This window comes from Stegostoma tigrinum, chromosome 41, assembly GCF_030684315.1.
Source record: "Stegostoma tigrinum isolate sSteTig4 chromosome 41, sSteTig4.hap1, whole genome shotgun sequence".
Lineage (NCBI taxonomy): Eukaryota > Metazoa > Chordata > Chondrichthyes > Orectolobiformes > Stegostomatidae > Stegostoma > Stegostoma tigrinum.
The window spans coordinates 15,779,872-15,794,165 of NC_081394.1; the positions used below are offsets into that span (position 1 = coordinate 15,779,872).

General features: G+C 55.6%; 1 protein-coding gene across 1 annotated transcript in view; it reads left to right on the forward strand.

Moving 5' to 3' along the window:
- The first annotated feature begins 6,279 nt into the window (after positions 1-6,279).
- LOC125448511 (glycogen synthase kinase-3 beta-like) overlaps positions 6,280-14,294 on the forward strand; it is a 43,104-nt gene continuing 35,089 nt past the window's right edge. The window contains exon 1 of the mRNA XM_048523854.2: positions 6,280-6,513. Within this exon, the coding sequence (XP_048379811.1) occupies positions 6,387-6,513 (127 nt within the window). The 5' untranslated portion in view covers positions 6,280-6,386. The remainder of the gene's footprint in view (positions 6,514-14,294) is intronic.

Below are 14,294 nucleotides of genomic sequence, written 5' to 3' on the forward strand. Positions count from 1 at the left end.
GTAATATACTCGACACCCTCACTGCAATATACATCTCTCACTGTACCACAAACCCTCACAGCAATATACATCCCTCACCGTAATATACATCCCTCACTGTACCACAAACCCTCACCGTAATATACATCCCTCACTGTAATGTACCCCACACCCTCACAGCAATATACATCCCTCACCGTAATATACATCCCTCACTGTACCACAAACCCTCACCGTAATATACATCCCTCACTGTAATGTACCCCACACCCTCACTGCAATATACATCCCTCACTGTAATATACATCCTTCACTGTACTACAAACCCTCACTGTAATATACATCCCTCACTGTAATATACATCCCTCACTGTACCACAAACCCTCACTGCAATATACATCCCTCACTGTAATATACATCCCTCACTGTACCACAAAAACTCACTGTAATATACATCCCTCACTGTAATGTACCCCACACCCTCACTGTTATATACATCCTTCACTGTAATGTACCCCACAACTCACTGTGATATACATCTCTCACTGTACTGCATACCACACTCTCACTGTAATATACATCCCATCTGTAATGTATACCATACCCTCACTGTAATATACCATACCACCACACTGTAATATACTTTCCTGACTGTAATGTACCCAACACTCTCACTGCAATATACATCTCTCACTGTAATGTACCTTGCACTCAGTGCCATATATATCTGTCACTGTAATGTACACCACACTCTCACAGCAATATATATCATTCAGTGGAATGTACCAAACCACCTCACTCTAATATACATTCCTCACTGTAATGTACCCTACACCCTCGCTGCAATATACATCCCTCACTGTAATATACATTCTTGACTGTAATGTACCCCACACTCTCACTGCAATATACATCTCTCACTGTAATGTACCAACGCCCTCACTGTAATTTATCTTGCACCCTCACTGCAATATACATTCCACATTGTAATGTTGCACAGACCCTCACTGTAATGTACTCTCCATCCTCACTGTAATGCACATCCGTCACTGTAATGTACTCTACACCCTTACTGCAATGGACATCCCTCACTGTAATGTACCCCACACCCTCACTGTGATATACATTCCTCACTGTAATGTACCTCACACTCACTGCGAGAAACATCCCTCACTCTAATAAACATCCCTCATTGTAATGTACCCGACACTCTCAGTGCAATATACATCCCTCACTGTAATGTATACCATACTCTCACTGCACTATACATCTCTCACTGTAATGTCCCTCACGGTCTCACTGCAATGTACATCCCTCCCTGTAATGTACCCCAAACTCTGACTGAAATATACATCCCTCACTGTAATGTACACTACAGTCTCTCAGTAATATACATACCTCACTCTCATGTACTCCACACCGTTACTGTAATATACATCCCTCACTAATGGACACCACACCTCACTGTAATCTACATTCCACATTGTAACGTATACAACACACTCACTACAATTTACATCCCTCACTGTAATGTACCCCACACCATCACTGCAATATACATCCCTCATTGTAATGTACATCCCTCACTAATGTACCCCACACCCCCACTGTGATAAACATTGCTTACTGTAAAGTACCCATGCCCTCACTGCAATATACATTCCTAACTGTAATGTACCCCACACCATCACTGCAATATACATCCCTCACTGTAAAATATATCCCTCACTGTAATGTACCACACCACCTCACTGTAATCTATATTCCACATTGCGATGTACCCCACACGCACACTGTATTGTACATCCCTCATTGTAATGTACTCTGCACCCTCACTGCAATATACATCCCTGACTGTAATGTACCCCACACCCTCACTGTAATATATATCCCTCACTGTAATGTACCACACCACCTCACTGTAGTATACATTCCTCACTGTAATGGATCCCACACTCTCACTGCAATATACATCCCTCACTATAATGTACCCTGCACCCTCACTGTGATTTACATTCCTCACAGTATTGTCCCTCACACTCTCACTGCGATATACATCCCTCACTGTAATATAGTCCGCACCCTCACTACGATATACATGCATTACTAGGATGTACTCTACACTCTCACTGCAAAATAGATCCTTCATTATAATGTACCTGACCCCCTCATTGTAAAATATATTCCTCACTGTAATGTACCTCACACTCTCACTGCAATATACATCTGTCACTGTAAATATACATCCCTCACTGTAATATATATTACTCACTGAAATGTACCCCACACTCTCTCTGCAATATACATCCCTCACTGTAATGTACCCCACACCCTCACTGAAATATACATCTCTCACTAATGTACCTCACACTCTCACTGCAATATACATCCGTCACTGTAATATACATCCTTCACTGTAATATATATTACTCACTGAAATGTACCCCACACTCTCTCTGCAATATACATCTCTCACTGTAATGTACCACACACCGTCACTGCAATATACATTTCTCATTCTAATGGACCCTACTCCCTGACAGTAATGTACTCTACACCCTCACTGTAATATGCCTCTGTCACTGTGATGGACCCCACAGCCTCACTGCAGTATACATCCCTCACTGTAATGTACCCCACACTTTAACTGTAATACACATTCCTCACTGCAATGTACCCCACACTTGCACTGCAATATACATCCCTCTCTGTCATGTAAACCACACCCTCACGACAATATATATCCCTCATTGTAATGTTCCTGACACCCTCACTATAATGCACATTCCTCACTGTAATGTACCACACCACTTCACTCTAATATACAAGCCTCACTGAAATGTGCCCCACACCCTCATCGCAATATACATCAGTCATTGTCATGTACCGCACACTCTCTCTGTAATATACATCACTCACTGTAGTGTACTCCTCACTCTCAGACACCCTGTTCCTTCACTGTGATACACTCTGCTCCCTCACTGTCACACAACCCACCCCATCACTCTCACACACACCGCCCTCTCACTGTCACAATACTGCCCCCTCACTCTAACACACCCGGCTCCCTCACTCTCACACACCCCTTCCCCTCACTCTCACACCCCGCCCTCTCACACACACACACCGCCCCCTCACTCTCACAACCCTGCCCTCACTCCCACAGACCTTCCTTCACTCACACATACCCCGCCCCCTCACTCTAACACACCCCACCCTCTCACTCTCACACACCCCTTCCCCTCACTCTCACACCCCGTCCTCTCACTCACAACCCTGCCCTCTCACTCTCACACACCCTCCTTCACTCACACATACCCTGCCCTCTCACTGTCACACACCCCACCCTCTCACACTCACACACCCTGCCCCCTGACACTCACACACCCCGTTCACTCAAACCCCGCCCCGACACTCACCCACCCCGCCCCTTCGCACTTACACAAAGTGCCCTCACACTGTCACACACGCCACCCCGTCGCCCTCACATACCCCGCCCTCTCACTCAAACACCCCGCTCACTCACACTCACACCCCGCCCTCTCATACTCACACACCCCGCCCACTCAGTCACACACCCCACTCCCTCACTGTCACATACCCCGCCCACTCATACCCCTCTCCCTCACTGTCACACACGCCCCCAACACTCACATCCCGCCCCCTCACACTCACACACCCCGCCCCCCTCACACACACACACCACACACACACACACCCCGCGCCCAACTCACACACCCCACCCCCTCACACACACCCCGCCCCCAACTCTCACACACCCCCCTCACACTCAAACACCGCCCCCTCACACTCACATACCCCGCCCCAACTCACACACACCCTGCCCCCTCACACACACCCTGCCCCCTCACACACACCCTACCCCCTCAAACACACCCCATCCCCTCACACACACACACCCCAACCCCAATTCTCACACACCCCGCCCCCTCACACTCACACACCCCGCCCCCCCTCACACACACCCCACCCCCAACTCTCACACCCCGCCCCCTCACACACCCCGCCCCCCCCAACACCCACACCCCTCCCCCCCTCACACACACACCCCGCCCCCCCTCACACACACCCCGCCCCCCTCTCACACACACACCCCTCCCCCTCACACTCACACCCCGCCCCCTCAAAAACACTCACACACACCCTGCCCCCTCACACACACCCCATCCCCTCACACACACACACCCCAACCCCAATTCTCACACCCCGCCCCCTCATACTCACACACCCCGCCCCCTCTCACACACACCCCACCCCCAACTCTCACACCCCGTCCCCTCACACACACCCCGCCCCCTCACACTCACACACCCCGCCCCCCTCTCACACACACACCCCGCCCCCCTCTCACACACACACCCCACCCCCAACTCTCACACACCCCTCCCCCTCACACTCACACCCCGCCCCCTCAAAAACACACACACACCCTGCCCCCAACTCTCACACACCCCGCCGCCCCCTCACACACACCCCGTCCCCTCACACTCACACCCTGCCCCCAACTCTCACACACCCTGCCCCCTCTCACACACTCACACGCCGCCCCCCTCACTCACACCCCGCCCCGCCTCACTCACACACCCCGCCCCCCCACTCACACCCCGCCCCCCCTCACTCACACACCCCGCCCCCCCTCACTCAACACCCCGCCCCCCCCTCACTCAACACCCCGCCCCCCTCACTCAACACCCCGCCTCCCCTCACTCACACACCCTGACCCCTCACTCACACACCCCCGCCCCCCCTCACTCACACACCCCGCCCCCCCTCACTCACACACCCCGCCCCCCCCTCACTCACACACCCCGCCCCCACCACTCACACACCCCGCCCCCTTCACTCACACACCCCGCCCCCCCTCACTCTCACACCCCGCCCCCCCCTCACTCACACCCCGCCCCCCCTCACTCACACCCCGCCCCCCCCCCCTCACTCACACCCTGCCCCCCCTCACTCACACACCCCGCCCCCCCTCACTCAACACCCCGCCCCCCTCACTCACACACCCCGCCCCCCTCACTCAACACCCCGCCCCCCTCACTCAACACCCCGCCCCCCCTCAATCAACACCCCGCCACCCCCTCACTCAACACCCCACACCCAAAACTCACACACCCCGCCCCCCCCACTCACACACCCCACCCCCCCCACTCACACACCCCGCCCCCCTCACTCAACACCCCGCCCCCCTCAATCAACACCCCGCCCCCCCCTCACTCAACACCCCGCCCCCCCCTCACTCAACACCCCGCTCCCCCCTCACTCAACACCCCGCCCCCCCCTCACTCAACACCCCGCCCCCCCTCACTCAACACCCCGCAACCAAAACGCACACACCCCGCCCCCCCGCCCCCCCTGCACACACCCCGCCCCCCCCGCACACACCCCGCCCCCCCCGCACACCCCGCCCCCCCCCGCACACACCCCGCCCCCCCCGCACACACCCCGCCCCCCCCCGCACACACCCCGCCCCCCCCCGCCCCCCCCGCACACACCCCGCCCCCCCCGCCCCCCCCCGCACACACCCCGCCCCCCCCGCCCCCCCCCGCACACACCCCGCCCCCCCCCCCGCCCCCCCCCCGCCCCCCCCGCACCCCCCCCGCCCCCCCCGCACACACCCCGCCCCCCCCGCACACACCCCGCCCCCCCCGCACACCCCGCCCCCCCCGCACACACCCCGCCCCCCCGCACACACCCCGCCCCCCCCCGCCCCCCCCGCACCCCCCGCACCCCCCGCACCCCCCGCACCCCCCGCACCCCCCGCACACACCCCGCCCCCCCCGCACACACCCCCCCCCACTCACCCCGCCCCCCCCCCACTCACCCCCCCACTCACCCCGCCCCCCCCACTCACCCCGCCCCCCCCTCACCCCGCCCCCCCCCCTCACCCCGCCCCCCCTCACTCACCCCGCCCCCCCTCACTCACCCCGCCCCCCCTCACTCACCCCGCCCCCCCTCACTCACCCCGCCCCCCTCACTCACCCCGCCCCCCCCTCACTCACACACCCCGCCCCCCCTCACACACACCCCGCCCCCCCTCACTCACACACCCCGCCCCCCCTCACTCACACACCCCGCCCCCCCTCACTCACACCCCACCCCCAACTCTCACACTCCCCACCCCTCCATTCTCTCCCCACCTCCCAGAACACACTGAGTCCGCGCGCTAACTTGTCCCGCCTCTGTAGCGCGGTGCCCTCTGGGAGTTGTAGTCCTTTCTCGCAGGCTGTTGCTTCCTACTGGTGGTGCCCGGAGCCGCCCCGGGACTACAATCCCGGCAGGCTGTGCGGCAGTTTCCCTTTTCCCGGGAGTGTGAGGCCTTTCGGTGGGTGGTCGGCTCTCTCCTCCCACCCCTCCCCGGGAGAGGGGCCCTGGCCCCGGCCATGAGCGGCATCGGGAGGCCCCTTACCACATCGTTCACTCAGGGCCCGGCATCATCCAGTCAGAACCACAAGGGCGGGGCCGGGGGCAGGGGCCGGAGCAACTCCCCGCCTGGGAACGGCAATAGCAGTGAGTATGGGGGAGGTGAAGGAGTACACCGTGGGGAGGGGGGGGCGTGTGTGAGAGAAGGAAAACCCCATGGGGAGGGGATCGGAGGGGAGGAGTTGTGTGAGCGGGAGATCCCCGTCGGGGGGTGTCGTGCATAGAGAGCACCGGGGGGGAGGGGAAATGGTGGGGTGAGTCCCGGTTTGGGGGGGGCGGGGAGAGGAGGAGGAGTGGTGAGCCCTGGTTTGGGGGGGGGGGGGGGGAGAGAGAGAGAGGAGGAGTGGTGAGCCCTGGTTTGGGGGGGGGGGGGGGGAGAGAGAGGAGGAGTGGTGAGCCCTGGTTTTGGGGGGGGGGGGGGAGAGAGAGAGGAGGAGTGGTGAGCCCTGGTTTGGGGGGGGGGGGGGGAGAGAGAGAGGAGGAGTGGTGAGCCCTGGTTTGGGGGGGGGGGGGGGGGGAGAGAGAGAGGAGGAGTGGTGAGCCCTGGTTTGGGGGGGGGGGGGGGGAGAGAGAGAGAGGAGGAGTGGTGAGCCCTGGTTTGGGGGGGGGGGGGGAGAGAGAGAGGAGGAGTGGTGAGCCCTGGTTTGGGGGGGGGGGGGGGGAGAGAGAGAGGAGGAGTGGTGAGCCCTGGTTTGGGGGGGGGGGGGGGGGGGAGAGAGAGAGGAGGAGTGGTGAGCCCTGGTTTTGGGGGGGGGGGGGAGAGAGAGAGGAGGAGTGGTGAGCCCTGGTTTGGGGGGGGGGGAGAGGGAGAGGAGGAGTGGTGAGCCCCGGTTTGGGGGGGGGGGGGAGAGAGAGAGGAGGAGTGGTGAGCCCTGGTTTTGGGGGGGGGGGGGAGAGAGAGGAGGAGTGGTGAGCCCTGGTTTGGGGGGGGGGGGAGAGAGAGAGGAGGAGAGGAGGAGTGGTGAGCCCCGGTTTGGGGGGGGCGGGGAGAGGAGGAGGAGTGGTGAGCCCTGGTTTGGGGGGGGGTGGGGGAGAGAGAGAGGAGGAGTGGTGAGCCCCGGTTTGGGGGGGGGGAGAGAGAGGAGGAGTGGTGAGCCCCGGTTTTGGGGGGGGGGAGAGGGAGGGAGAGGAGGAGTGGTGAGCCCCGGTTTTGGGGGAGGCGGGGGGGGGGGAGGGAGGGAGAGGAGGAGTGGTGAGCCCCGGTTTTGGGGGAGGGGGGGGGGAGGGAGGGAGAGGAGGAGTGGTGAGCCCCGGTTTTGGGGGGGGGGGGAGGGAGGAGGGAGGGAGAGGAGGAGTGGTGAGCATGGGTGCAGAGATGTATTGAGTGAAGCAAAGGTTTTGTGACAAAAGGATGAGGGCAGAGAAGAAGCTCAAAGGTAAATAGCGTTTATTGTAATTAAATAAATTCTCATCACAGATCAGTGTTCAGGCGCAGTCAGCACGTAACTATCAGTTCTAACCCTGCTCTCTTCCCCCCCCCCCCGCAGCCCTGTCCACCTTGTACAGTCAGGGGAAAGGAAGGAAGGGCATTACGGATGGAGAGGAAGGTTTGGAAAGCAGTTCAGTTCACAGGATCTGTTGAGGATGGTTCTTGTACTGATCTGAATACAGTGTCTCAGTCTCCCAGCTCCAGACGTTTTCACTGTTTTGTCAGAGACAAAGAATCACTGGTTTACACTTGTAAAAAGTAACATTTTAAACAAAAATGAGCAGTCTCAGCTCATTGACCGAAAAAGTAGGAGATTTACTTCAGGCATAAAGTGTCAGAAAATCAAGAGTCCTGGGCTCAAAGTCTTCTCACAATTTTGTCTGCAGCCTGAAGTTCTTCAGTTACCTGGGAGCCAATCTTAACGTAGTTGACACGAGTCCATATTACCTTGCTTGTTGCTGGCTGCATGTCTCAATATGAAGTTTGTAATGATAAAGTACACTTCGACTACTGCTCAAGCCTCAATAAGCAGCGTTTACACAGCTGCTGATTTTCAAACAGTGCAACAAGCCTTCAGTATTCCATGGCTTTTAAAACAGTTTTCTCCTCACTTCAATCTACAGTTGAAACTACGGAAAAATATAGAATAAGACGGGGTGTTTACTGGGGAGAAGAATGGAGGCAGACAGACCAAAGGAGGGGCCCAGCAGTGTGGGAGACAGACAGCGATGGGCTGAGGTGAGGGATACTTGCTCCCTTCCCCCTGCTTTTAACAGAGAGCAAATCAGCACTCTATATCCGATTAATGCTACTTGCAGCATGGCCACAATTTCTGGGTAGGAATTGCACTGGCTGCATTGTGCACAGCAGGCTCCCGCTGACAATATGAGGCATCACAGACAATGCACCGTTGCATAATTTGACTGGTTGAGTCACCATTGATTTCCTTCTGGGACGGAACTGCCTTGATGGACTGATTGGTCACATCATGTTGCTTTGTGTTGGAGGATTCGTTCTGGCTTCAGGCACCGTCTGTCTTGGTTGAAAGAACGGCCCGCCTACCATTTCTGTGCGCCGGAGAGGACAGGGCCCCCAGGCAAAATAAAACTCGGCCAGAAATGTGGCACCAGACGTTTGGCAATGTAGGTAACTGCTAAATACGTGGCAAACTGCAGTGCCTCAGAAAGGAAGCACTTTCTCAAGGGGTAGTTTGGGCTGGGCAATAAACTCTGGCTCGGCAATTCCCTCACCTCACAGGAATAAAGATTTTCCAGGAGGTGAGTTACTCAATGCACAAATCTGGCCTGCTGTTGTCACAGTATTGACATTGCTAGTTTAGTTCAGTTTCTTGTCATTGATAACCCCAGGTGAATAGTAGTGATGGTTGAGAGGTGGAAGTATATTAAACATTAATGGGAGATGTTATAGATTCTCCCTCTCTCTCTCTCTCTTTCTCTCTCGCTCTTGCGCTCTCTCCCCCCCCCCCCCACCCCCAACCACTGCCCCCGTTGGGATGGCCATTATCAGGAAACTGAGAGGTCCAAATGTTCCATGTCAGTTCAGCCAGGTCTGGATGTTGCTTTACATGAACAAAGTCTGATTCACAAAGTGACCACCACCCAGAATGACACAGCGACTGACTTTTCAGTCTCAGAATTGGAGCAGTGTAGGGGCCGGAGAGGATGACAGATACGGGGAAGGTGGTAGGGGCCAGAGGAGGTGATGGAGAAGAGAAGTGGGGGGGTTAGGGGCTGGGCGGAGTTAGAGTAGTGTGTTGGGGTGAGGGGTGGTTGTGAAGGGATGAGAACACCTGTCAGAGGCGATGTCACAAAGCTGTACGTGTGTATATGGGGAGGGGGGTGGTGACAGGGGAGTGTGTGGGAGTGGGGGGAGAGCGCGTATACGTCTCCAGGTCCCGGTTCCCCCACCCCTTCCTCGTGGGTGTCCTCGCCATGCCTGGCACCCTCTCCGTGCTGGTGAGCCTCGCTATCCTCGCTGTCCTGGGCACCTTGCCCAAGTTGTTATTGGTGTCGGGGCCTCCCCCAGTGCCCCTGCTGCGGCTGCCCTTCGTCTCTCACAACCCGTTCAGGTTGCGATGCCCAGCAAGGGGGCGGAGCGGTCAGCTCCACTGGCAGTACAGCAATGGCAGCGTGGCAAGGACCATTGCCGGGCCCTGGGCAGCTCGCTATTACCGAGGCCCCCTCAAGCAGCTGAAGATGAAGAGCCGTGTGCTATGGGACCAGCTGGAAGTTCAGCAGGCCAGGCCCTGGGACTCGGGCCTGTACGTGTGTAAGGACGGCAGGCGCACTCTGGCGAGCTTCCAGGTCGAGGTACAGGACGCCACCCAGCTTCATGTCGCCCAGGCAGCACTGGGCTGGCTCCCTGCATCCCCCACTCCTCGGGACTCGCTGCTGTTTACTGTCTGGAGCCCCTGGCAGACCTGCGACCGCTGTGGAGCCCCAGGAGAACGCAAGAGGCTGGGCTACTGTTACGGACGGGTAGGGGCTGAGACCGTGCCCTGCGGGCTCCTGACTGGGTTTGGTTTCCCTTCCCATGGCCCTGAACTGCAAGTGGAACCCTGCCGTGTCAGCTGTCCCCTCAGGGTGACCCCACCGCCGCCCTCCCCCCCGTACCCGCCTGGTACAGCCGGGTGCCCGCCTGATGCTCACCTGCCCGGGAGCCTCCATCCACCGGCCGGTGTCATGGCAGCGAGACGGGGCAGCCCTAACCCGGGCCAAACTACTGCGACGCCGGGGCCAGGCCCCCTCTCGCTGGCTGGACCCCCTGACAGGGGGAGCCACTTACTACATCGCCCGAGTGGCTGCCTCTGACCAAGGCCTTTACCACTGCCTTGTGGGTGGGAAGTGGGCTGCCACCTTCCACCTGGTGATTCCTGCTGCCCCCGCACGTCGCCACTTCGACCTGGGGCAATTGCTGGGGGCGGCGCAGGCACTGTTGGCCACCTTCGCTGCTCTCTTTGTTAGCAGCGCCCTCCTCGAGCTGGCTCGTTGCTGTTCCTCACCGGACTCCTGCCCCTGCCAGTGTCACTGACACCACCCCCCCCCACCCGACTCCTGCCGCTGCCAGCATCACTGACACCACTGCTCACTGACCCTTGTATCTGCCACCGTCACTGACCCCTGACCCCCAACCCCTGCCTCTGCCAGTGTCACTGACCTTCCCCGTGCCCCCTCCAACCCTAAACACTGTCTCTGTTGCTGATGAAAGCTTTCCTGAATTCCTCACCTCATTTGCCGCGTCTCCTTAGCTCACTGTCTGCTAGTGAGGAGCATCTCACTGACTTTTCTGTCTCTTGCCTTCCTTGCCGTGCCCCATCTGCTTCGACGTGTGACCTCCTGACTGTACCTGAGTGGCTACAGGATCGTCCAGCCATCGTCATTAAACAATTTATTTATTTATGAGAAGGTGGTTCTGAGTCCATTTGTCTTTTGGAACCTCCAGGCAGCCTATGGGAAAGCTTTTGTTGAGTTGCTCAGGAGGCACGACCTCGAGTGATATGTCAAAATAGATGGAGAATTGAACAGGAATCAGGGAATGGATGGAAATGTGGCAGTTTCTAGTGGGCAGTAAATGTCAGGAGGTACAGAGCTCGGGCCCTGGTGTTTCTGCAATCAGCATTGCTTTCTGCCTCCTCACGATTAATATATTTTAGTTTGCAAGCTCACCTCTGAGGATGCTGGACTGCGGCTGCAGTAGGAGTCAGAGACAGGTGAAGGGGCAGAAGAGGTAACACCAGGTGAACTGTGAAATTACTCACTTTGAACAGGAGAGCAGAATACTTCTTTTTTCTGAAAAGGAGCAAAATTTGCAAACGGTGATGTCCAGAAATGCCGGGGTTTGCTTGCTCAAGGAACAGAAAATCATTGGTACTGCCAAGTTGACCTAATGAAAACCGAAAGAACTGTGGACGCTGCAAATCAGAAACTGCTAGAAAAGCTCAGCAGGCCTGGCAGCATCTTTGGAGAAAAGTCGGAGTTTGACATTTCGGGCCTGAGGAAGGGTCACCAGACCCGAAATATTAACTTTGATTTCTATCCACAAATGCTGCCAGTCCTGCTGAACTTTTCCAGCATTTTCGGTTTTTGTGTCAAACTGACCTGTCTTGTCAACACATGTTGACAGAAAGCAATCCCTGGGTTTCTGTGCTCAAAGAGTAATTGTTTGTTACAAGCAAATAGATTCTAGCAACACTAACAATTGCAAACCAACGCTAGATATAACACCACCAGTTAAAACCTTAGCTTGTCACAATTTCCCCCTCAATGCATGCCCACAGAGGCAGGAAGAAAATAATTTGCGTTACAGATAGAAGGAACACGAGGAAAGGCCCTTCACTGTTCCCTGTTCAGAGGGTTCCATGGAGATGATCTTTTTCAGTTTGTCAGCCATGCTGCTTCTTGGTTCTCCTTATCCAGGGTGGTTGGGCTTCTATCTCACTGCTTAGGAGTCACTGATTTTGCAACTTGCTTTTCTCAGGTGTGTAGTGGTTTTACTGCAGAGGAGAGGACTCAGCTCCTACCCTTGCAGAGTTCTAATGGCTTCTGTCTCAAGCATGCGCATGCCCCAAACTGATCACCTACTGGGGAGCCAATGGCAGTGTGGTTGGCAGGCAGAATCACTCATCCACAGACCAATCGGTGACCTGTGGCCAGCCGAGAGTCCATTCCTGCATACCCCTTAACTCCAGATCGTCTGCAGCTCCGCAACCTGAAAAGGCTATTAATGTAAAAACCACTTACAATGAGGGTCATGTTACTTGCTTTTAAACAATGCTGTAACCCTTTGTTTTAAAAAAGAAGCAGCCCTTTTCCAATTTCAATCCACAGTGGGGAACAAAAACAGAAAAAGGAAAAGGTGCTGTCTTTTCAGTATGTGGTGCAAAAGCAATGGGAAGGCAAATTATTGTAGTGCCTCCATTGTAAGCACAGGATTGGAATAAAGGAGTAAATCTAGTTCAGTTTGTAGAAGGGTCCTGAGAGACCGCAGCTGAAATACTGTGAGCAGATTAACACATTAGAAGCAGTTCATCAGATTAGGGGGGAGTTGTCCTGTGATGGGGTGCTGAGTGCACTCAGTCAAATATTGTCCGGAGCTTAGAAGAATGAGAGGGAGTTTCACTGAAACTGGCAAGAGTCCAGGCTAGGGTGGGGGGGGAGATCACTGAGAGACTGTCCTCCTGCTTGGCCCCATTGGAGGAATCTAGAACATAGGAGTTTAGTGGGGGAGGGGGACAGGAGATGGGGATGATCATTTCGGACTGAGATGAGATATTTCTTCACTCGGAGGCCTGTGCATCTTTGGATTTCTCCACGCCAGAAGTTTGCAGATGTTCCGTGGGTGAATATATTTAAGACTGGGATCCAACAGATTCTATGGGGGGAATTGAGGGCTTTTGAGGGGAGCGGGAGAGAATCAGTCTGTGATTGTGCTGAATGGATGGGCCCAATGTTTAGTTGTGAGGTTATGTGGTAGAGATTCACCAAATTAATCCCTGGGGGTAGCAGCATTGTTTCATGGGGAGACCTGATTTCACAGGAGTTTCAAACAACTGAGGACTAACCTTACTGGACTATTTTTTTTATTTATTCATGGGATGAGGGTGTCACTGACCAGGCAGCCTTTTTTGCCCAGAGGAGAGTTTAGAGTCACATGTAGGCCAGGCCAGGTAAGGATGGCAGTTTCCTTCTCTAAAGGACAATAGTGAACCAGGCGGGTTTTTTCTTATAATCGACAATGGATTCACAGTCAGCAATAGATTATTGAATTCATATTCCACCATCTGCTGTGGTGGGATTCGAACCTGTGTCCCTAGAACGTTACCTAGGTCTCTGGATTAACTAGGCCACTGTCTCCTCCTACTTTTATGGAGCTCTTGCAGCAAGAGCAGCAGGGCAATGTAGCATTATCAGACAGAGGAAACACAGATTCACAAAGGCTTGAGAAATCTACTGCAATTCATAGAATCCCTACAGTGTGGGAGCAGGCTATTCGGCCCATCGATTCTGCACTGACCCTCCCAAAGAGCATCCCACCCAAATTATCACCCTACCTCTGTAACCCTGCATTTCCCATGGCTATTCCACCGAGCCAGCACATCTCTGAATACTGAGTAATTTAACATGGTCAGTCCACCGAATGTGCACATCCTTGGACTGAGAGGGGAAACTGGAACACCCGGAGGAAAAACACACAGACACGGGGAGGCTGTGCTGAAGGTTTCCATTTATAGTTGTCATTTCAAAGAGGTTCAAACTATTTCTGGCCACTGAGTGGGTACCTCAGGGCTGCTTGCGGGATCTTGCTGTCTGAAGACTGGCTGTGTGGTTTCCTGCAAAACCACTCCCTTCTGGGGGACAATTAAGGGTGGGCAATAAATGCCGGCCAGCCTCTGACAACTGTGTCCCAGGAAACTGGGGAG